Below are 25,051 nucleotides of genomic sequence, written 5' to 3'. Positions count from 1 at the left end.
TGTGAACCGAATTAATCATTCAATATTATAATTTCTGGTAAAATGTGGTTTTAATATTTTGTTTCCAGAGAAACAAAAACTAAACTTTTCTCCTAAACTTTAAAGAAACTCATTGTTTAATGTCTGAGCTTGTACTCTTCTGTTTCATTTTTTGTTTTATAATATTCTTCAAGATTTTTTATTCTTTTCTAAAGAATCTTAGTAGATTCTTATTATTGACATAAAATGTAATTTTATTTTTCTCACTAGATAATATTTTGTGTTCAAACCCATAAAATCTATAATTATACTTAATTTGCTCAGCAGTTTGTTGAGTACCTGCCAAGTGTCTTGATATCACTAATTATTGGAGTTATAATTTTCAGCAAGATGAAATTCCCCTGCACTTACTAAACTCTAACAGCAGTAAACATAAATAATGAGCTTGAGAGCAGCATGTTCAGGGAAGACGGGAGGTTTGACTGGCCTGGTAAGAGTTGACTTGTAGAAGATATAGGGGTGTTGAGTCTAAAGACAGCCTGTCTGCGGAGTGACATCTGAATTGGGAACTGACTGGTGAGCTGGAGGCTGCTGTGACTGGGTGTAGAGTTGGATGCCTGGCCTTGTAGTTAATGGAGAGTCCAGAGAACCTGAGAGGGGAACGAGCCTGCCCTAAACCACAACAGGAAAGGCCAGTGTAACTAGAGATCAGTGAATGAGAAAAAGTGGTATGAAATGAAGCGTAAGAGCTTAGGGTTGGGGATGCAGCTCCTTAGTAAGTCTTGCCATATAAATGGACCCGCATTTGGATCTATAGAACCCATACAGATGCTGAGTGTGGTGACTCCATCTGTAATTCTGGAAGTGCTGGAAGACAGACAGGATTCCCAGGGGAAGCTACTTAGCTAGTCTAGCCTACCAGAGCTTGTGGTTCAGTTGAGAGACCCTTCTTCAGTAAACAAAGAAGACAGTGATTGAGGAAGAGCACACACACGTTTTTGAGAAAGAACAAGAACAAGCAATACAGGAAGGACCAGATTGCTTAGGACTAAACAGACAGTTTTCTGTTTTAGTTGTAATGGAAGACCAGCGAAGATTTGGTTTGGTGACAGTGTCTAACTATGGTGCACATGTGAACTTTGAACTTCTACGCCAGCCTCCCATATGCTGAGACTACAAGCCTATACCACCAAGCCTGGCTCATTTGTGTTATATATCAAAGATGTCACCTTAACTACTATATAAGCATAAACTGTAGAGAGGCTAGAGAGTTGGCTCAGTGGTTAACAGCCACAGTCTACTCTTTGCAGAGCAACAAGGCTCAACTCCCCAACAGCCACATGGTAGCTATAACTCCAGTCTCAGGGGAGCCAAAGCTTTCTTCTGCACATATATACATGCAGGCAAAACATTCCTCTACATAAAATAACTGAATCTAAAAATAACTTTAAAAGATTGAGCCATAGAGAGATAGTTGGAAAAGCATGGTGCTCTTTTAAATATGAATTTTTTTCCCTGAATCTGGCTTTTAAAAGAAGTTTGTAACTGGCCGGGCAGTAGTGGCACACGCCTTTAATCCCAGCACTTGGGAGGAAGAGGCAGGTGGATTTCTGAGTTCGAGGCCAGCCTGGTCTACAGAGTGAGTTCCAGGACAGCCAGGACTACACAGAGAAACCCTGTCTCGAAAAACCAAAAAAAAAAAGAAGAAGAAGCTTGTTACCATGTATATCCAATGTACTTAGTTTTACCCTATTTGCCTCTAAATACAAATAAAAGGAAGGGTTATCTGGACCAAATCTATGTAGCTTGAGGTATTAAAAAGGAATGGCAGACATGCTTCCCGGCTCTGCCACCATGTTCCTGCACTAAGCTTAATACCGACCAGAACTCCAGAGCTCCAAAATCTTACCACTCAGCTCGCTAGATTCCCACTGGCGAGTCATTACCACCATCTCTGAGCTTCAAACCCCCACTGCTTTTGTGGGGTAAATCACGCAAACCCACGCTTAGGCGCGAATCCCTGCAAGAAGAAAAACACCAAAGTTAGCTCAGAAACAGTGGTAACTCAATCTCTGGCCACAACAACTAAAACCTAATCTTGTAAACCTTGTAAATCTGATTCCTCCCGGTGGCATGTCCTTGCGGATCCACCGTGAAACCAGGAAACTCTAGAAGTTACATCTTGCCCATGCTCTATCCCCTTTCCAAAACACTCTCCTCCTTCTTCTCTTCCTCCGTCCAACCCAGAAGTCCCGCCTCCTACTCGCCTAGTGATTGGCTCCTTTTTATTAGTGCGATGGTTCACAAGAAGTTCTTAGTACATGACTCATTCCTTTTTTCCAGACAGCCCCTCCCAGGAAAACGGTATTAGCATTAGAATACAAACAGCACCAGGCTCATCACAACAAATCGATTTAATATATTTGTTGTATTTAGGATCTACATTGTCAAATAAACACCTATGTTAATTTCTTAATTTATCCAGTGTTTGCTTACTTATAAATGACAAAATCTGACAGGTTTAATTTTTTTATTATCGTTTTATGTATTCTAATGTTTCAAATTTAGTGGCTAAGAAGATCAGAAAGATAAGCTAGGCTACTGTAACTCACTATCACATTTCCATCTCTGCTCCTGTCTTGTCACGAGCTCATACTCAGTGTTTCAACAACATGATTATATTTGAAACTTAAGTATGTAGATTAAGTTCTTTAATATATATTCTGGGTTGTCTCTGTATTTATAGCATTGCAAAAACAAACAAACAAACAAACTAGACAACAACAAAACCCTATAGAGTTCAATAATCAACTGAGTACATACTACAAATGTACATGTCTCCAGGGGCTCAAGACAGTCTCACTATGTTGTTCAGCCTGACCTCTAACTTTGGGGCTCAAGTAACCCTCATGCCTCAGCCTTCAGAGTACCTGAGACTGTAGGCATGTGCCTTTATATCCATTTTACTTATCGAGAACTTTTAAACTAAGATTGTCCAGTGTGAATAGTTGCTTACATTTCAACTTTCATCAATGAAGAGGCATGTCCTAAGACCTTAAAAATAGCATCTCCCACTTAAAGGAGTGCCTGCTTCTTTCAGAAAAGGATTCCCTTGTTCCAAAATTCATTCAAGCAGCAGTTTTCAACCTGTGGGTCATGGCTGCCTTGGGTACCAAACGACCCTTTCACAGAGTTCACACATCAGATATCTTGCGTATCAGATATTTACATTACAACTCATAACATAAGCAAAATTACCATTATGAGATAGTGACAAAATAATTTTATGGTTGGGGTCACAGCTTTGGGAAGGTTGAAAAACACTGTCTTAGAGAATTTTAATTAATTCTGGGTTAAGAAGTTGAACTTGTCTTGAAATTTCCAAATGCTTTCATTTAAAGTAGTTTCTCACATTCTTCCTCTCCTTAGGAAATAAGGGCCTTTCAAAGAGCTTATTCAAATTATACTAAAGACATAGAAGCTTTGATTTAATGTTATGAATTTTCATGCCATGCTGTATTTAACATAATTAACAATATTGAATTTTGGGGAAAGAAACTAGACGATTCTGAAGACAGACAAAACTACCAGGAAATTGGTTGGAAACTTTTATTTATATTCTTTTTTATCCCCCTGAAATGTTTGATTTTTCACAGGTCTCCTGCAAGCGCAAAATCTTTTAACGCAACTACCTCAGCAAAGCCAAGCCAACCTCCTACAGCCACAGCCAAGCATCACCCTCACATCCCAGGTCAGTTTTCTACTCTATTGTTTTGGTAATTTAAAAATGAAATGAAACACCCCAGCAATAATAATCTCCAGCATTCAGAAAGTGACCAAAAACTCAATGTTGGGCTTATTAGCTTGATAACACAGCATTGCCAAATTGATTGAAACAGAAATTTTTCATGATTCTTTTTAAGTTCATAAAAAATAACCATGTTAGTAATAAATGGAGGTGAATTATAGCTGTCTGATGGTGATAGATAGGAACACTGAAATGGAAGACCTAGGAAATCAGTTAAAACCTGTCATTGATCCTTTGCCCTTGCTAAAACAATGCAGGAGCTTGGATTTCTGTGTTATCTCCATACTTAAATGTGGTGTTGTGCCATTTCCTCTAGAAGACATAACAGTCATAATCACACAGAAAGCACAGTTCTTAGACATCTGGACTTTTAAGCTGCATACTTGTGTTCCTATCTAGTGATAATTGTGACTGTGTACATCAGTTTGCTGCTCTGGGTTTCCGTCTAGTCATCCTTCCTGACTGACCTTGAATGCTCCCTTGCTTTTGACTCTTTCTAAATAGAAGTTGGGGATGGAGAAATGAATGGCTTAGTAGTCCTTGACAAGGAAGCAATAGGACCAGAACTCATATCCTAAGAACCCACTTTAATGACAGGATCTCCTAAGCAAGCTGGCTATTGAACCTAACCTATTGGCAAGCTCTGGGAAGAGAGTGATCAACCTCTGCCCTCTGCATGCACATGTACACAGATGTACATGTGTCTACAAGTATACACACATGTGTATGTATACACAAACATGAAAAGGAACTGTAGTAATTAAAACTTAATATATTACCGAGTTTCATAGGCTGAAAAGACAGAAGATAGATAGAAGGTCTACTTTGATTGACAGCTTTAGTAACTGGTTACTTGCCCTTTGCCACTGAGCCCTCCCTCTAGCCCCCTGTAACCAACGAAGATAGTAAAGGTAGAAAACTAGAAGGATCATCTGATGTCAAGAATTATCACCAAACTATAATAATGAATATGTAGTATTGCCATATAGAGAGAAATGTAGGCCAATGGAATATGATTGAGTCCAATAGACAGAAATGCAAATAGCCAGCTAATTTTCCAAAGGGACCAAAGGATTCCTATGGGAAAAGTCTTTTTAACAAGTGATAACTAACAATTGACTATTCATTAGCAAAAGGGGATGGAGAACACCCTTATTTCATACTTTATACCAAGATTAGTTTGAAATGAGTCATAAACCTAAACATCCAGAAAGAAATGCATATGCCATTGGGTAAGGCAGGGATTTCTTAAACAGGACACAAGAAGCCTTAACTATCAAAGAAGCAATGAATTTCAGGAAAATTAAAAGCTTATCTTAAGAAAATAGGAAGAAAAAACACAGTTAAGGAGAAAACAGTCTTTTAAAAAAAACAGTTGATAATGATTTGTTTTAAGATTTATTTTGAATTGATGAGGGAAAGGGGAATATTTATGTACGTACTCTGTACTCTGGGAAACCAGAAGAACATATTGAATCACTTGGTGTTGGAGTTACAGGCAGCTGTGAGCTACTGGAAACTGAATTCGGGTCCTCTCCAAGAGCAATATAGATTCAGTCACTGAGTTATCTCTCCAGCCCATGGTAAAAGAATTTTAACTAGAATAAAGAGCACAAACAGCTCAACAGTGAGACAACCAGATATAAGCTAGTGAGAGGCAAAAATCTTAATTGCCAATGAAGATATGTTAATACTCAGTAAGCAAATGAAAACATGCTCAGATATTAGTTATTAGGAAATGTCAATGTGCATTTACTAGAATGGGTACAATAATGAAGGATTTTAGACAAGTATTGATAAAAACAATAAAGCAACTAGATTTTTCATACATTACTAGTAGTTTTTCAGAAAGGTACTAACACTAAATTAGTTTGACACTCACTTAGAAATTAAATACAACTGTACCATATAACTCAGTAGTTTTGCTCTTTAAAAGGAAAGCACAAAGATCTATCTATGAATGCTTATAATAGATTAATAATTACCCCAAACTATCCAATAGTAAGTTACGTAAACTTCTGAATAGCCATGTGACAGACTTATTCCGCAGTAGAAAGAAATGCACTTCTGATACCCGCAATGACATGAATGAGTTTCAAAAGCCTTACACTGAGTGACAGAAGCTGGGCTTAAAAGACTGATTATCAGATTATTTCAGTTTACATAACATTCCAGAAAGGACAGAGCTGTAGGCATAGAAATCCTGTTAGTGCTTATCAGGAAGTAAGGATTGAGGAGGAAGAGGAGGAGGAAGAGGAGGAGGAGGAGGAGGAAGAGGAGGAGGAGGAGGAAGAGTGGTGGCAAAGGGTTCAGAAGAAATTTGGGGAGGATTAGTAAAGATATTCTATATCTTGTGTTAGTAATTACACAACTGTATACAGTTATAAAAGCATCAAGCTATACTGCAGTTTTAAATTTAATTTTTTTAATATGCTGAGTACAAAATAAATAAAATTGGTGTTTTGACATATATACCAGAGACCTCTTTCTGGCCTACATGCTATGCACAGGTAGCAGACTTCATCCTTACTCCTGCTTATTAAATGCTATACCACCATTAGATCTGTCCCAGCTCAGCCAGGTATTTTAGAATAAGATACCAACTGTCTAAAAGTACCCAAGCTATTTTTAATCCATTATTATTTGACAAAGAGTCTACTTGATGCTGAAGATGAAGTAACAGATTGGTAGTGGAAACTGACCTCCACCTGTCAGCCATGGTCACTGTGGTAAGTTTTCAGCAGCACAGGATTCTAATAGAGTTGGTACCCTGTGTAGCTCCTCCAGAAGCTGTAGTTAAAATTGCTCAATGTCAGCATGTCATAGAGACATGCTTTATTGTCTTTATTGAGGCAGGATAGCAGAGGAATTTGCCCCAATTATTATGTCGCTCCTATTATGTAGTTTTCTGGGTCAGTTAGTTCCCTTGGAGCGAACCTTATTAATGAGATCAAGGTCAGGTAATATAAGGCCTATCTAAATTACAAGAAGAAAATCCTAGTTCATAATCTGTCACCGGGCTGCTGTTCATAGGAGGGTTCAACTGAGTAATTAGGATGCACTATTAGTGAACATCCAAAAAGAAGGCCCTACCTAGTGCTTGTGAGTACTGCAAAGTAGCCTGGTATTTGAATAATCAGAAAAATTAGTGTTTTCTTTTTAAAAAGGAAAGGGGATTGGAGAAATGGCTCAGTGGTTAAGACTTCTGGCTGTCTTGTAAAGGACCTGGGTTTGTTTTCTAATATGATTTGTCTCTAACTCCGTTCCAGGGGATCCAGTCCCCTTTTTTGGACTCTGCAGGCACTACACACATATGGTGCACAGACAGGCATTTTAGGGACATACATAAAATAAAACTTTAAACAAGGAAGGAGAGCCCTGGGCTCAGTCTTCAGCATAAAGACTAGAGTGGTAGGGTATCTAAGATAAGTTTCAAAGTAAGCTGTAGATAGATTTAAAGTTAAAATGCAGAGAATAAGTTATCTATATCAGGAGGAACTTGTCTCTTTCTACCAGAAGGGATTTGATCACTAAGAAATAACTAAAGTTTTCTTTCTCAAAGATATAATGGAAATGGGGAGGGGGGGAAACCCATAAAAAAATAGTTGAAAGTTTATACACACTGAAAAATGTTTAAAAGTTGTTTGAAATAATTATTTTTTCTACTATGATAAAATATTTGAAGAAATGGCTTAAAGATAAGGATGAGAATAAAGATATTATTAATGTATAATTGTGATATGAATCTGGTACAAGGAGATACAGGCAATAAATGATGTAGGAAGTCTCTTGCTTTGGTAGTAAGAGAAGTATTATGTCAAAGTAGTGTACCATTTACTCCCTGGTAAGCGTATCCTTGTGTCAGGAGCTGTGCATTGTATAGTGGGGTGCACATTGTGTTGTTTATCAGAAGCATGACCTTATTTATCAAGTTGCTAGAAAAAGACTTTGTGAGTTTATCTTAAAGAACTTTTTGCTGGTGTTGGTGGTACCTGCTTACTCTAAGAACTGTGAAAGTTGAGGCAGTGGGATTACATACTGAATTAAGAGTCAGTCTGGGCTAAGAGAGTAAGAACTTCTCTTTTAAGAAAAGAAAATGGAGTGAGTAGGGGAATAGGCATTTCCTTGTCCTGGTTTTCTTAAGACAGTTTTCTTGTAAATGCATTTTTTTTATCATACAGTGTATTTTTTATCATATTCCTCATCCTCCTCCCAGACCCCTTCCTCAAGTCATGTTCTCAAGCACACCCAACTTGTGATCTCTCCCATCTAGCTTCACACTCTTTTCTCCTATCCTTTTTTTTTTTTTTTTTTTTTTAAATTAAAAAATCTCATGGAGCCCAACTTGTATTGGCTGATCCAGGGGCCTTCCCTGGAATGTGGCCAGTATACCAGGCATGACCTCATTGAAGAAAAGTGATTTTTTCCTTTCCTTGCATCAAATGCCTGTAACTCCTCAGCTAGGGATAGCACCTGATGTCCACCTTCTCTCCTCCGTGCTACAGTTTTGTCTGGCTTGAGCTCATGTGAGTCTGTTTCCTTAAGATACCAGCACATTACAGTTATAAACTGAAGTGTCTATTTTTCTGTTCCTTCTCCAACAGCCTACCACCCCAACTCGCACAATAGCGGCAACCCCAATTCAGACACTTCCACAGAGCCAGACAACACCAAAGCGAATTGATACTCCCAGCTTGGAGGAGCCCAGTGACCTTGAGGAGCTTGAGCAGTTTGCCAAGACTTTCAAACAAAGAAGGATCAAACTTGGATTCACTCAGGTAGGGTAAAGTCACCGGTTCAGTTCACTTTCTGTTACTGTGATAAAACACTGACTAAAACGACCTTGTGAAGAAACAGGCTTTATTCAGCTCACAGTTTCTAGCCTGTTGCTGAGGGAGTCAGAGAAGGAACTTCTCGGAAGGCACTGAAGTGGAAATGTGGAAGAACTCTGCTTCCTGGCCTGTTCCAATATTCTTAACAGCCTGGGCCCTCCACCATCAATTAGCAATTAAGAAATATTCTGTAGACATACCCACAAGCCAATCTGACAGATGACAACTCAATTAAGATTCTCTATTTCTAGGCCTGTCAACAAGTTTAGCCATCAGGATGCCCTCTTTACATATCCTTTCTCGGCTAGCTATGGGTACTTTGTAAGGAACAGAATGGTTTTCGGTCATATTGACTTTGAGTTTAGCTATAGTTGATTTTCTTATAGTCATTTAGCACTTACAATTTTGGAATATTGTGCATTCAGTTATGTTATGCTCATACATTTACTTGTGACATAATATTAGATTAAAAACTTCCAAACATGTTTCACAAAACAGGCCTCTGAAATTCTATCAGTCAGCTGTGTGTTTTATAGATTGTGTTGGTGATGTGACTGTTCTAAGGGTTTGGTGTTAAGAACATGTGGAAGGGCTGGCTACTGCAGATGAAAGTGGAGAAAATAGGGATGCCAGGGTCTACTGGGAGACTCGCTTAAAGCTAGTTTGCAGGAGAGTGTCCTCCTCTCTGTTCTCTCAGCCTACTGAGATTAGTCAAGTAAGAATTTATTGAAGATTTTTTAAAGTAAATTAATCAAAATCAAAATCTTTTAATGTCAGCTACCAGAGGGCTTGAAAAGTGAAAGAAGTATGATTACTGGCTTCAGCAAGCATTTGGTACACAATGTGTTTTTTTCTAAGCACTTCCACTGCCTGTACTCCCTGATTAGCCTGTCAAAAATAATGCTTTAAAAGCAGGAAAGGAATTAAACTTATATTTATGTAAAATGACAAAAGATCATTAGCTGAGAAAAAAAAACTGAAGTTGTGTATTCATAGAATCAGAAGAAAAAAAAAAAAAAAACAACAACCTGACGTCTTCTTTCCAGAAAAGCCTCTACTCACTTTCCAAATGAGGGTGTGTTGAAAGTACCTAGTGCACCCCCGCCTGCTCCATATGTCAGTCAAGGTCTCATCACTGTCTGCTGGAATCTGGGTGTCATTAGGGACTTAGATTTCTTTTACTTTTTATATTTGACGTTTTATTTTTCTTTAAAGAAACTCCATAGTAGGAATTTACAATAGATACAATTGTAGATGAATTGCAGTTACATTTTTTGAGGCATTCCAGATGTAAAGAAACAAATTGAGGGGCTGGTGCTCACCACCCAACCTGATAATCTGAGCTTGATCCTCCAGAGTCTTTGTGGTGCGTCCACACACAGATGCATCTGCATTACACAAACTAACACATGCACACAAAGTAAATTAATGTAAACATTTCAATTACAGTCCAGAAACATTTTAGTAATTTTGAAACAAATAATACGATTTGTTTTAAACAAAAAAATAAAGATAAACTAGATTGATGCAGATAAGTTAATAGACTAAGAAGAAAGTTTAAGGCTAGCACGTTTAACGGTGCTAGGTTTTGGCTATCACCACTTTACACTCTGGAGTTCTCTGGTAAATGGTTGCATAAATGCTAAGTCAAAGATGTTAGCCTTTCCAAGTCTACCTTTTAACCAAACATTGGTTCCCTTTCCCTTTCTTTGATATTTGATCCAAAATATTAGCAGTGTGGGTAATCACTTCTCTCTCTTCTTCCTCCCTCCTTCACTCCCTTTCCTCTCCCCACTTCTCACCGCTCCTCCTTTTCTTCCTCTTCTTCCTCCTCCTCTTCTTCCCCCCTCCTCTTCTTCTTCCTTCTCCTCCTCCTCTGACCTCCCTCATTCACATCACACCTTCATCCCAGCATCTTATTCTGTTTTATGGTTTATTTTGTTTTGTTCTTGGCATAACTGCTACCTATTCTTCAAAATGGCCAAACAGATCTGGAATGGTTTGTAAATCTTGCCTATATGGATCAACGTACTTACTACTGGTACAGGATGGGAAAATCAGCTATCAACCTTTGGTTTTAATTCATATACCTTATTGTAGTTATTCAAAAATAGCTATATATTCAATTTATTCATGTTTATATACATGCACAGTAAAGTATTCAAGTTACTTCTTGAGATACATTCCTATTTTTTGATTAAATACATGTTTTAAAATGTTTTAAACCCTTATTTTTTATAAGCAATAGGTAAGTAGTAGATGCCATTACATAATTAGAAAGCATATCACAGTATATAGCATTTTTCAGATGCAAGAACATTTATTATTTCCAGTGTCAACCTTTGCTCCTTCATTCTTTATTTATTTTAGAAAGGTCAAAGGGAAACAATATAGTTTCTATTATGTATGTTGAAACCAATTGATTAAAACTGTTGACTTGTATGGAAAACACATGAGTTACAAGAGTGCTAAACCAAGATGTACCAAGTTCGTGAACGCTAACGGATTAAATGAGGGGCCGGCATGATTACTTTTCAGTTGCTTTGAAGGAACACCATAACTAAGGCAAATTACAGAAGGAAAAGTTTGCTGGATCTTGCAGTTTCACCTGATGAGTCCATGTTGGAGTTTTACTACTGTGAAGAGACATCATGACCAAGGCAACTCTTATAAAGGCAAACATTTCATTGGAGTTGGCTTACAGGTTCAGAAGTTCAGTCTATTAGCATCATGGTGAGAACCATGGCAGCATGCAGGCAGACATCTATATCTTAATCCAGATCTACATCTTGATCTAAAGGCAGCCACTAAAGGTTCTGTCTTTCCACACTGCATGGAACTTGAGCATTGGACCTCAAAGCCCACCCCCAGAGTGACAAACTTCATCCAACAAGGCTTAATAGTGCCACGTCCCATGGGCTAAGCATATGCAAACCACCACAGTCATCATGGTAGAGAGTATGGTGGTAGACATGGTGCTGAGGCAGTAGGTGAGAGATCCCATCTTGAGACAACAACCATAAGACAGAGAGCTAAGAGGGAAAGCCCTGGGCCTTTGAAACCTCGGAGCCCACCCTTAGTGGCACACCTCCTCCATCAACACCGCACCTCCAAGTCCTTCCCCAAAGTTCTACAACTAAATATTCAGATGTATGAACCTGTGGGAAGCCATTCTCATTCAAACCACCACATTCCACTCCCTGGCTCCCATAGGCTTATAGTTATATCGTAATGCAAAATACATTTGGTCTAACTTCAAACATCCTCTCTCCATCTCAAGATTGTTCAAAGTCCAAGATCTCTTTTGAGACCTAAAGCAATCTCTTAATTGTAACCACCTCTAATACTAAAAAACAAATTATATTCTTCCAATATACAGTGTCACAAAATATATATATTAGCATTCCAAAAGAGAAGAATAGGAGCATGAGGAGGAAATAAAAGACCAAAGCAAGACTGATCCAGCTGGCGAGTCCTGTAGCTCTGTTTTAATATTGAAAGGGTTAAGTGGCTCTTCATATCGTCTCACTCCTTCCAGCTTGCTTTGACTGCAGCGCAGTTCTCTCTCTTAGGCCGGTTCTACTCCTGGTCTGCAGCTCTCCTAGTCAGATCTTCCAGGCCTCTGACATCTCCAATATCTTGGTGTCTCCAACAGATTCCAGGCTTCACTTTCACAGCTTCAGATGCAGTGGTCTTAGCATCTCCGTGCAATGACTCCCCTGTCACATGCCTGTCCTCAATGGTTTGGTTTCGTTTTAACCTCAGAGGAAGATTTCAGAACCCCTTTGCTCTGCATCATTTTTTGACTCTAAAGCAAAAGCCACATGGACAGTCCTACCAAGTTCTTGTACCTGTTTGGACTGGAACCTTGCCCTCTTGAGTCTCATCTGCATGAGCTTTGATTGGGTGTGCTCTTTAGGAACAGTGACTCCTTAGCCGGTTTGTTCTCACAGGTTGCATATTAGCTGGCTGGCTCTCACCAGAAGTCGCTTCTCCCTTACCCCACCTCTCCTTAGCTATTCCATCACAGACCTTGGCTCCATCATTGAATTTCCTGTGATCTTCATCTCTGCAAACTACATTTTGTATTTTGTTTTGCCCTGATGTGTCTTGTTCATTGTAGACCTGTATGAAAATGATCACTAATAACCACATGAACAAGTCAATAGAAGGCTGCCTTGAAATCATCTCTGCCTATGAAATTTCTTCAATTTAAACCTAGACAAATTCTTAGGACAAGGCCAAAAAGCAGCCATATTCTTTGCCAAAATATCACAAGAATCATCTCTGTCCCGGTTGCTAATAGTTTTCCCATGTTGCTCTCACCACTCTTGTCTTTCACGCTCCTTTCAAGAATGGGCCATTAAAAGTCCTGCTTACAGCGTTCAACCACATTCTTAGTTCACAGTCCAGTGTCTTCCTATGCCTACAAATACCAGCATTGTCAGGCCTAGCACTTCATGGTACGCACTTCTTTATTAAGTACTTCCCTGTTTCTGTGAAGAGATTATGACCAGAAGTTTATTGGAGCGTACAGTTTCAGAGTATTAGTTCATTACCACCATGATGGGGAACATGTCAGCAGACAGGCATGGTGGTGGACCAGTAGCTAAGAGCTCATATCCTGAGACATAACCAGGAAGCAGAGAGAATTAGCTAGGAACAGCATGGGCATTTGTGAAAATTTTTTAATGAATTGTGCAGTTCCAGTGTCAGAAAACATTTATTGCCCCTTAATGTTATATACGTCCCCCAAAAAATCAGTGTTTTATTTGGCTCCAGATTTCTAGAAAGCTATAATCTAAACAAATAAAATGATGACATGAATATGTGTGGCTAGCAAAGCCTGAGTTGAGTCCTTGGTATGTAGGAGGCAGTGTATGAAGATTCAGTTGCTGGGTTGAGTAACCGTGATAAAATAGAAAGGGGAAGAAGGTTAATGTGCCTATCAATAGCTTTAGGTACATTTGTATAAAAACATAATAATCCACTTCAGTCCTAGTTAAAGAGATCATTCATTTGCTTTTCTGCAGTTTAAATGTAAGTGGTTACATGGGTGGTGACTAATGAGAGACATGGTGTATATATCTCTTGGGGTTAAATGTTAGGCATATTTCATTTTGTTTTGTAGTTCCATATTTGTTCTGTTTTAAACTTCTTAGTGTGAGTTCTTCATAGTTGTCATCTTGGCATGTGCTTAGAATCTCAGCACTTGAGAAGCCAGGGGTTCACAAGTTCAAGACTAGGCACATAACAAATTTGAGACCATTCTGAGCTACATGAGACCCTCTATTTAAATAATAATCATCATAATATTAAACGAAAATGAGCAAAACCATGCTTTCACATGCTTTTAAATACATCTTTTTCTTGACTCCACATATAATAGACAATATAATCTTAAAAAGATGGACCCGTGGGATTAAAAAAATTCAGACAATCCCAACTCAAGATTGTATTCCTAAAGCAGGGCATAGTAGGCACAAACTTAGAGTCCTGGCACTTGGGAAATACGGACAGGAAGATCACAAATTCAAAGCCAGTTTACATGGTGAGCCCTCAACAGATTAGAGCTAGAAAAATGACTCAGTGGTTAAGACCACTTGCTCTTCTTGCAGAGGGTTTAGGTTCAGTTCCCAGATTCCTTACGATGACTCACAGTGATCTGTAACTCTAATTCCAAGGGATGGAATGCCCTCTTCTGTGGGCATTACACACATGTGTTGTTTATAAATACATATAGGCAAAGCATTCTTACACATAAATAAAAATCTAAAATAATTAATTAAAAATAACATTGCCAGGCTTGTTGAGAATTGACTCTCACAGTAGATAGACTTACTTAGCTTTGTGGAATTTGAAGGAGAAATGCTATACTTTTCTGTCGTGTTACTAATCTAGTTGAAGTGGGTGTATGAGCCATTTAAACTCCATGAGTTCCTCCTGTTATCTATAAAATAGCTATTAAGATACATCTTTTTCAAACTAGAACAAGAGCTATCCAGCTGGAAGAAAAGCACTGTGTACATTTCAAAGGTGATAGGCTCATGGAGAAAGGCATCTTTTGTAATATATTCAGAGGATCATTGTTCTGTTTCAATAAGGTTACCAAGTTTCCAGTGCCCATGAAGGTTTTACTAAATGGGTCAAACCTCTCTACTGTGAATTTCTACCTCTATAATGGCTACAAACATGGCCCTTTAGAATACCTGGTTTTGTGATCAACTTTGAAATCTAAACTAAGAGTGAAAATAGATTTTTTTTCACGGCTTCCAGAAATACTTACAAGAAAAACTATAAAGAATGAGAGGTCATTTCTAAATTTTAAAGTAATTTATGTGAAGTTTGGCTGATTCAGAAATCCCTGATTTAGGGGCACTTGCCACTAATCCTGATAATTTGGGGCTTAATTCCCAGGAACTACATCTACCTACAGTTAAAAGGAGAGAGCCAGCTCCCTCAAGTTGTCCTCTGACCTCCACATAGGCATCATGGCCCAAGAGGGAGGGTTCACATTACATACATACATACATACATACATACATACATACATACATACACAATAATAAGAATAAATTGCTGGGCTTTCTAAACATCTAATCCCTATAGGTGATGCAGGTAGATTTAAAGGTTACTTAAATCATGTTGCTTGTGTTACTAGAAGGACATTAGTATATCAGCACTATCTTTGAAGACTTAGAGATTTTGGTATGATGGTTAAAGTTACATAAGATAGAGACTCAGAATAGCACATGAGGTGCTAGAGAAGGCTTCCAGGTCAAGGCCCTGCTAAGCTCTCCCTACAGCCATGGGCTCTACTTGGAGGTGAAGTTGGTGGGGAAATGGAGGAAATAGAATGATGGCCAGTTGTCTGTCTAGAGCAGCAATTATTTAAGTAGCCTTTCAAAATAGAAGTTGGAAACATTAATAACATGAATCTCTTTTCCTCATTTCTCTTTCCTGTTCTATGTTATTCAGGGTGATGTTGGGCTCGCTATGGGGAAATTATATGGAAATGACTTCAGCCAAACCACCATCTCCCGCTTTGAAGCATTGAACCTCAGCTTTAAGAACATGTGCAAGTTAAAGCCCCTGTTAGAGAAGTGGCTAAATGATGCAGGTAAATGAACACAGGAAGAAACCTCCTCATTGTCCATGGGATTTCCTAGGAGGGATTTCCCAATCTGCAAACTGGGGTCTTACTGTATTGGTGATACTGCAAAATGATGGCTCCACTAATCCTGTGAAAATCTTTATTTTAATACTCCAGTAATTACAGTAAAAATAACCAGCAATAATTGCTGCCTTGAATTTTTTTTTTATTTGAGCCAGGTTTAAGGATGGACATAGATTTTTTTTTTTTTTGGAGGGTGAGGATTAGAAGGCCTGTGTGTGTGTAGAAAATCTTGAGGAACAGACAGATTATTCCTTCCTTTTTTTTTGGTTTTTCGAGACAGGGTTTCTCTGTGTAGCCCGGGCTGTCCTGGAACTCACTCTGTAGACCAGACTGGCCTCGAACTCAGAAATCCGCCTGCCTCTGCCTCCAAAGTGCTGGGATTAAAGGCATGCACCACCACCGCCCGGCAGATTATTCCTTCCTTGAGTAGATTGACATAGAATTTGTAATCTTTCTGCTTTTGTTAAAAATGGCCACCTGTTTCATACAAAAGTTAGGCTTTTGGTCTTGAATTATTTATTTTATTTTGAGATAATCCTTTTAGAAACTTTGAATTTTGAGCCACAAAATCACAGACTTCAGGAGCTAAAAGGAACCACAAAGACGCCTATCCACGTAGTTTCCTTTGTAGATAGAAACAAAAATTAAGCCTTTGGAAAAGAAGAACTTAAGACACACCCACACCCCTGGCATATTGACTCAGTAGCTGGGGGAAGCTTAGCCATCTGGTATCTTTTTTGCAGTCACAGGCAAGAACCACTGATCTGTTCCATCTTAGTTTTCAAGCAGTAGAAAGAAATCCGCTGTAACATGCCCAGGCTTAATCAGTGCTTAAAAAAGAGTTCCATTCTAACCTTAAAGAATTCCAAAGTACCCTCTCTCAACTATTGTACTGAGAGACTGAAAAGTCATCTCTAAATTAAACATTAAATCCAATGAATTTTAAGAAACATTGTTCCCTTTTATCTTCAGCTTATAAACAAGCAAATGAACCGAACTGAGGGACGTGTAGGTGGAGGAATAGAACTTTTGTATTCTCAGAAACAAACCAAAAATGAGTGGTGACAAAAGTTAACTGCCCTGGAATAAAGGTCGCCAGTAAAGACAGTGTGGAAAGTCAGCGGCAGTGCTTCCATGGAGATTACATTAAGAATCTGATGTTACCACTGAGCACTAAACGTTTGACCAGTGTTATTGTTCTTATGTATTCTGCCTGTGAGTCCTTAAGCTCAGTTTCTCTGTGTGTGTTTTCTTTGTTCATATAGAGAATCTCTCGTCTGATTCTACAGCATCTAGCCCAAGTGCTTTGAATTCTCCAGGGTTGGGGGCTGAGGGCTTGAATCGAAGAAGAAAAAAACGCACCAGCATAGAGACCAACATCCGTGTGGCCTTAGAGAAGAGTTTCATGGAGGTTGGTGTTATTTTTCATGTGTCCTGTACTTTTGAACTGTAGATATTAAGGCATAATCTCCACCCTGATGGGCACTTTAACAGGGAGAAAGTAGGATACCAGATAATACTACACGTGAGTACTGCAGGACTTAAGAGAGACAATGGTTCTAAAATGTGAGTATTCGGTAGGGAGCATAGGAACAAATCCTGCCGACTGGAAACGATGGGAGAAGAGTACCTCACAGAGTCATCTCATAAGCATAGGCCTCCAGAGGAAACCGTGCCTGTTCAGAAGAAACACTGGTGGTTTAGTTGGCTAAATTTTAGTGTCTTTATACCTAGAATGGTAGTTTGGGGACACACACTAGAGACCTTGGATATCCTATTATGGAATTCAAGTTAATTCAACAGATATTTGGCTTTTTAAAAAAATGGACTTTCTACAAAAAATTCTGACTTCTAATTCAGAAAGATCTGTGTTTACAATTGAGTCAGGAGTCTTCCTTGGCTTTGCCTCTTATTAAAGGCACATCACATCACCTGATTTCATGATGTTCCTGCACCTATGAAATTGCCTTCCGTTCCTGCCTCAGAAGCATAGTATGATGTCCCAGTTAGATAATATGAATAAAACACGAAAACTCATCCATTCCTAGTAGTCCATAAGGTTGTATTACTTTTTTAACTTTAAGATTAATAGACTTTAGCCTGGCATGAGACATTCTAATCCCAGGCCTGGGAAGCAGAGGTAGGTGGATCTCTGTAATTTTGAGGCCAGCCTGGTCTATATACAGAGTTCCAAGACAGCCAGAGTTACACACTAAGACCCTGTCTTTAAAAAAAAAAAAAAAAATGAATAGACCTTTACAGCAAGGATCACTTACTCTGTTGATAACATTTTAGTAAGTGTAGCATGTATTAAAGCATATCTGTAGAAGTTGTTGCTAAGGTAACGTAATGTAGTCATAAGGATTCTACCATCCTTTTCTGCCTGACTTCTGCCTATGGGTACACTAGTTCAAAAAGTTATTTCATAAAGTTGGTTGTGGTGGCACACACACCTTTAAGGAGGCAGCCAGGCAGATCTCTGTAATTTGAGGTCATCCTGGTCTACATAGACTAGGGTTTGATTCCGAAAACCCCACATATGGCTCAAAACCATCTGTAATTCCAGGTCCAAGAGATTGAACACTGTCTTCTGACCTCTGGAGTCACTGTACATGCATGTAGGCAGAACACTCCTAATAAATAAATCTGAAAAGAAAAGGAAAGAAACAAAGTGTTCCAGGGCTAAAATATAATTCAAATGTAGAGTGCTTGTCCCTGGATTCAATCTCCAGCATGGCAAATATATAAAATGAAATTTTTAAAATTATAAAAGATGGGCTTTTTTTCCTCTCTTAGAATCAAAAGCCTACCTCGGAAGATATCACCTTGATTGCTGAACAGCTCAATATGGAAAAGGAGGTGATTCGTGTTTGGTTTTGTAACCGCCGCCAGAAGGAGAAAAGAATCAACCCACCAAGCAGTGGTGGGACCAGCAACTCACCTATCAAAGCAATTTTCCCCAGCCCAACCTCACTGGTAAGAGTGGATGTGGAAGAGATACACTCTTCAAGGGCTCATTTTTAGTCTTGCAAATGTCCTGGAAGTAAATTCACTTCCTACCACTTGTCCTAGTTACTATTCTATTGCTGTGATAAAGTACCATGAATGATCACAGCAACTTATAAAAGAAAGCATTTCAACTTATGACTTCAGAGGCTGGGTCCATGATGGTAGAGCATAGAAAGAGCAAAAAGCTCACATTTTGATCCTCAAATAGTAGGCAAAAATTCTGGGAATGAAAAGAGCTTTTGAATTCTCAAAGCCCACTGCCAATGACACACCTCCTTCAACAAGGCCATACCTTCTAATCCTTCCCAACAGTTCCATCAACTGGATTTAAACATACGAACCTATGTGATTATTCTGATTTAAACTGTAACAGTTAAGGAGGAGCTGTGTGTGTGTGTGTGTGTGTGTGTGTGTGTGTGTGTGTGTGTGTGGTGCATGTGATGTGTGTGGTGCATGTGATGTGTGTGACATGTGTGATGCATGTTAAACAAATGTATTAAAATGCCTACTTTAAATATTTCCAAAATTATGAAATCTTTCATTGAGAACCCAAGAACTTACTGGTTTTCTTTATTTCTGGAAGTAAACAGTTTGAAGTCTTTTCCAGGTTTTTTTTTTTTTTTTTTTGTTTTTTTTTGTTTGTTTGTTTTTGTTTTTGGCATTTTCATCTGTAGCTAATAAGGTTCCACTGCAGCCATAATGGTAGATTTGCTCCTGAAAAAAATGTGTTCCTTTATTACCATTCAGTCCTGAAGCCCATTTAATAAACTTACACAATTAAGTGACAGTAAATTCCCAAGGATGAATAGTCCATCTCAAATCTTCACTCTTGGACAGTAGGGCAGCCTTCATCTAGAACCTTACTTGGTCACTTCTGCCATTTGCATTAGAACATTATTTCTAGATGGAAGGGACATGCCAGGTCAGGGGACTCCCTGATTTAACTTTTTTTCCTTTTAGGATTGTAGATCAGTCATGCTGCCAGACAGGCTTCAAAAGAAAGCTGATTGCTAAGTTTGCATTTATGTTCCTTTTGTTGTTGTTACTCGGCTTCTATTTTATTTTAATGTTATCCCGTGCTACAGCCTCTTTCCCTTCCCGCTTAGTTCTTTAAGAAAGGTTTTCTCTGTGTGTCCTTGGCTGATCTGAAACTCACTGTGTGCACCCGACTAGTCTGGAGCTCGCAGAAATCTGCATGGCCTCTGCTTCCCAAGTGCTGGAATTAGAGGCATATTGCACCACACCTGGCTATACAAAGTTGGTTTGTTTTTTTTTTAATAATTAATTTTGTTTTGTGTACATTGGTATTCTGCCTACATGTATGTCTGTGTGAGGGTGTCAGAGGCCCTGATACTAGAATTACAGACAATTGTGAGCTGCCATGTAGGTGCTGGGAATTGAACCCAGGTCCTTTGGTTAAGAACATCCAGTGCTCTTAACCACTGAGCCATCTCTCTATTCCCTTCACAAAAGTTTTTTTAAACTAAGGTCAGGTCAGCATTGCTTATTAAGTGAAGGTTATTAAAGGTTATTAAATAGAAATGTTTTAATCGGGCCGGGCGGTGGTGGCGCACGCCTTTAATCCCAGCACTTGGGAGGCAGAGGCAGGAGGATTTCTGAGTTCGAGGCCAGCCTGGTCTACAGAGTGAGTTCCAGGACAGCCCGGGCTACACAGAGAAACCCTGTCTCGAAAAACCAAAAAAAACCAAACAAAAACAAACAAAAAAAAAGAAATGTTTTAATCATAAAATTGATATAGTAACAAATCATAGTCTTTAGATAACAGTTTTGTGTAGATGATTGTTTTGTTTTTCAGCCTTAGCTATCATAGAAAGTGGTCAGGGTCTTACAAAACCATAAAATATTTATTACAATATTTCAAAAAGAAGTGCAAGATTGTTTTTAAAATCTGCCTTACTAAAGCTTGGAAATGGTGGGGCACACACACCTTCAATTTTTTATTAGTTCTTTGAGAACTTCAATATATTTTAATTGTATTTCCCCCTTTCCCAACTCCTGCAGCTCCAAATACATACACACACACACACACACACACACACACACACACACACAACTTGTATCCTTTTTATTTTACCCATCAAGTCCATGTTGTTCTGCACACACACACTCTTACATATATGGCCATCCACTGAGGTGTGATTGACTTACCAATGGCCACAACTTAAAACTAACCCTCCTGCTCCCAACAGGTTTCAGTTGCCAATAGTTCCACAGCTAGGGGTTGGAGTTCACGCTACCTCCCCGCTTCGTGCTGGGATTCCGACTGGCTGGAGCTGGTGTGTGTCTTGTGCATACTGTCATAATCACTGTGACTTCACATGTGCAGTGCTCTTCTGGGTCAAGAAAACGGTTCGTCCGCCTTCCCTAGCTCTTAAAGCCATTCCTCCTCCATCTTCTGCAATGAATCCTGAACCTTAGGAAGAGTGGGTGTGATAGATTCCCTTTTAGGGCTGAACATTCCTTAGTCCCCTAGTCTCTGTAAATAACCAGTTTCGAGCCTATGTTAATCTCTTCAAAAAGGAGCTTCTCTGATGAAAGTCGAGAGCTGCACTAATCTGTAACAGTAAATCTTTAGAGATAGTTTAATATTATGTCCATTTAGCGAAGTAATATTAGGTTCTTCCCTTGGGGCTATTATCTGTCTAGCCACAGGTCCCTGACCCCAGTAACAGCACACAATTTAATCTCGGGTCTCAGGAGGAAGAAGCAGGTGGATGTTTGTATTGGAAGCCAGCCTGGTTAAAACTTAGTTCTAGACTAGCCCTAGCTACATAGTAAGGTTGTCTTTTTGTTTGTTTTGTTTTTCAAAACAGGATTTCTCTGTGTAACCCTGGCTATCCTGGAACTTGCTCTTTAGACCAGGCTAGCCTTGAGTTCAGAAATCTGTCTGCCTCTGCCTCCCATTGTTGGGATTAAAGTTTTGCACCACTACACCTAGCCAAAGGAATGTAAGTTAGCCAGTTGGTGGTGGTACACAATACTTTAATACCACCAGTCAGTACTTGGGAGGTAGAGGCAAGTAAATCTCTTAACTCAAGGATAGCCAGGGCTATACAGAGCAACCCTGTTTCTAAAAACGAATAGATGGATGGATGGATGGATGGATGGATGGATGGATGGATGGATGGATGGATGGATGGATGGGTGGGTGGATAAGTAGATGGGTGGATGAGTAGATGGGTGGATGGGTGGATTCTTCCACAAAATCAAAAGTAAAAACAGTATAAGCACTAATGCTGTCATAGTTCTCTTGTTTAGGTGATGTTGATGTTTAGGTGTTGTTCTAGCTGATTTAGAATCTGCCTGACTAAACATTCAAATTTAAGAACTATTCAACTATGTTTAAGAACTATATGATTATGCTACATACACTTTTTTCTTGTCTCACCTCTAGGTGGCAACCACTCCAAGCCTTGTGACAAGCAGTACAGCAACTACCCTCACAGTCAACCCTGTCCTCCCCTTAACCAGTGCTGCCGTGACTAACCTCTCTCTTGCAGGTAAGCAGCAAACAGCTTACTGGCTAGCCAGCACAATGCCCGTCAGGTTTCTCTGAAGACCTGCTAGGTCATGAAGGTACTACCTAAGATGTGAATTGGTTGTGGGGTGTGTTTTGTTTTGTTTGTTTGTTTACTATATGACTATGGGTCTAGGGAGATTACTCTGTGAACATAGCCATGAAGACTAGAGTTCACATACAGAGTACACATTTATACCCAAGTGGGCTTAGTAGCCCATCCATAACCCCAGTGCTAGGGAAACAGGGAAAGGGTTTCACTGAAACAAACTGATAGGCAGGCTAGCCAGATTGGTATGTTCCAGATTCAGTAAGAGACCTTACCTTGATAAACAGGGAGCAAACAAGGAAGGCACTCCTGTCAATTTCAGGCCTCCACATGTACCTTACTACATACATGCAAGCATATATGATTCAACTTGATCACTCATATTCTCTCTCTCTCTCTCTCTCTCTCTGTGTGTGTGTGTGTGTGTGTGTGTGTGTGTGTGTGTGTGTACGTGTGTACGTGTGTACGTGTGTACGTGTGTACCTGACCTCAAGCTGGACATGGTAGTGTTCACTTATTTTTTTTTTTTAAGACTGAGTCCTGGCTGACCTCCTGAGTGGACCTCTCACTATGCAGACCAGCCTTGCTTTGAACTCAGATCCTATATGCTTCTACCTCCTGAGTGCTAGGATTAAAGGTGTGTACCACAACACCTAAACCCAGCTTAAAAAACAAAAAGTATAAAAAGTTTTAAATCTTCTATTAGTCCATCTCCTACACTGTTTCCAAACTTTTAAAACACATCCTTGGGGCTGGTAACATGGCTCAATGGTTAAGAGCTCTGACTGCTCTTCTAGGGGTCCTGAGTTCAGTTCCCAGCCAGCACATGGTGGCTCACAACCGTTTATAAGGGGATCTGATGCCGACTTCTGCCCTGCAGATGTATATGCAACAGAGCATTTGTACATTAAATAGTTTTTGTGTTTTTTTTAAACCTTTATTCAAGTGACTGTTTTCTTCATAAAACTTTAATAGTGATGACTTTTTACATTCAGAGAAACATACAGATTCATTAATTATATTGAGTACTTTTATGCTAGACTATTGCCGCCCCACCCAACACATGGTATTTTATGATCAAATCTAATTCTGGAATTGTAGACATTGTTGTTTTTTAAATTCATATCTTAAATTTATAACATCTCTTCATAACATCTCTTCAGTTCTGTGATCCTACCATGCTATAAAAATTCAGTAGATGGCTTCATCGTGTGTTTTTAAGCAATTAGAACATGCCGGGTTTTTAAGTCATCTAAACAGCACTTTGTGACCTCTTGGCTGTTATGCCTTGTACAGAATTTCCTTCCATAATAGGCATGCACATAGTTTTTAGTAACTTGACAGTTTCATAAATGATAACCTCAGCAGCGCCTACCCCCAGGCCACTTGTGGCTGCTCTGTGTGCATTATTTTAACTTTATTTTATGTGCATCACTGTATTGCACACATATATGTTTGTGTGAGGAACTTGGATCCCCTGGAACTGGAGTGAGAGACAGTTGTGAGCTTCCATGTGGTGCTAGGAATTGAACCCAAGTCCTCTAGGAGGACAGCCAGTGCTTTTAACCACCGAGCCATCATCTCTCCAGCCTATTATTTGTCTTGTCTTGTCTTGTTTTGTTTTTAAAAACAGGGTCTTATATATCGCTGATGATGTAGATACCCTATGAAGACCCCACTGGTCTCACACTTACATAAATCTGCCTGCCTCTGCCTCGTGAGTGCTAGGATTAAAGATATGTGCCTCCATGCCCTGATAAATTGTATTTACAGAAATCCCCAACAGAAAGAAACCTGAATCCTTTAATATTTGAAAATTAACATGTGGCCAAGATCCAGTGAATTTAAAGGATTAAAGTCATACAAAATATGTCTTTTTAGAAATCAACAACAGATACTTGGGGATCCTCAAATATTTGGAAATTAAATAAGGAGTTTATGCTAAAGAAGAAACCAAGAAATTAAGAAAAATTTTAAAATTAAAAAACAATTGAAAATGAAGCATCTCAGAAGACAGTAGTGATGGCACACAGTGTAACCCCAGTGGGAAGGGCAGAGGCCATCATGACAGCCTGTCTGCAGTGATAGAGATCAGAGGAACAGTACCATGGGTCAGCAGCCCACAGCTCACATTTAAACTTCTGGAGTGTAGGAAGTGAGTGGGGGATTGCAATACTTAACAAGAGGAGAGTGGCTACAAGGCTAGCCTAGGCACATAGTAAGACTCTGTCTTGAAGGAAGGATCATAGTCATATTTTTGAAAAGAAGAAAAAATTAGTCCCAAAGCAATCAGAACAATTAACAAGGATTATAGCAAAAATAATAATAATAATAATAATGAAGAAGGCAGTAGAGAAAAACAGTGTGCAACTGAAAATTGACCAACTTATCTGCAACCAAGAAAAAAGAGACACATAATACCAAAATCAGTAAGCAGAACTAGAGTGGAGCAGTGTTGTGTCTACCCCTTTAATCCCCTGCACTCAAGAGCAGAGGCTGGTAGACCTCTGAATTCTAGGCCAGCCTGTTCTGTATAGTGAGTTCCAGGACATCCAAGGCTACACAGAACCTGCCTCATTAGGTAGGTAAGTAGGTAGGTAGGTAGATGATAGATAGATAGATAGATAGATAGATAGATAGATAGATAGATAGATAGATA

The 25,051-nt window shown here is 39.1% G+C and overlaps 1 protein-coding gene across 5 annotated transcripts in view; it reads left to right on the top strand.

Annotated features, from left to right (window-relative positions):
• The window catches only part of Pou2f1 (POU class 2 homeobox 1), a 142,524-nt gene that overhangs the window by 96,746 nt on the left and 20,727 nt on the right, over nucleotides 1-25,051 (top strand). For all 5 annotated transcript variants that reach the window (XM_028759416.1, XM_028759408.1, XM_028759426.1 and 2 more), the window contains exons 8-13: nucleotides 3,636-3,730; nucleotides 8,392-8,565; nucleotides 15,598-15,739; nucleotides 17,062-17,207; nucleotides 18,593-18,772; nucleotides 22,221-22,326. In XM_028759416.1, the coding sequence (XP_028615249.1) occupies nucleotides 3,636-3,730; nucleotides 8,392-8,565; nucleotides 15,598-15,739; nucleotides 17,062-17,207; nucleotides 18,593-18,772; nucleotides 22,221-22,326 (843 nt within the window). The remainder of the gene's footprint in view (nucleotides 1-3,635; nucleotides 3,731-8,391; nucleotides 8,566-15,597; nucleotides 15,740-17,061; nucleotides 17,208-18,592; nucleotides 18,773-22,220; nucleotides 22,327-25,051) is intronic.

This window comes from Grammomys surdaster, unplaced genomic scaffold, assembly GCF_004785775.1.
Source record: "Grammomys surdaster isolate TR1022 unplaced genomic scaffold, NIH_TR_1.0 130, whole genome shotgun sequence".
In the NCBI taxonomy this organism is placed as follows: Eukaryota; Metazoa; Chordata; class Mammalia; order Rodentia; family Muridae; genus Grammomys; species Grammomys surdaster.
Note: the sequence above shows the minus strand (reverse complement) of the source record. Positions and strands in the feature narration are given on the sequence as shown.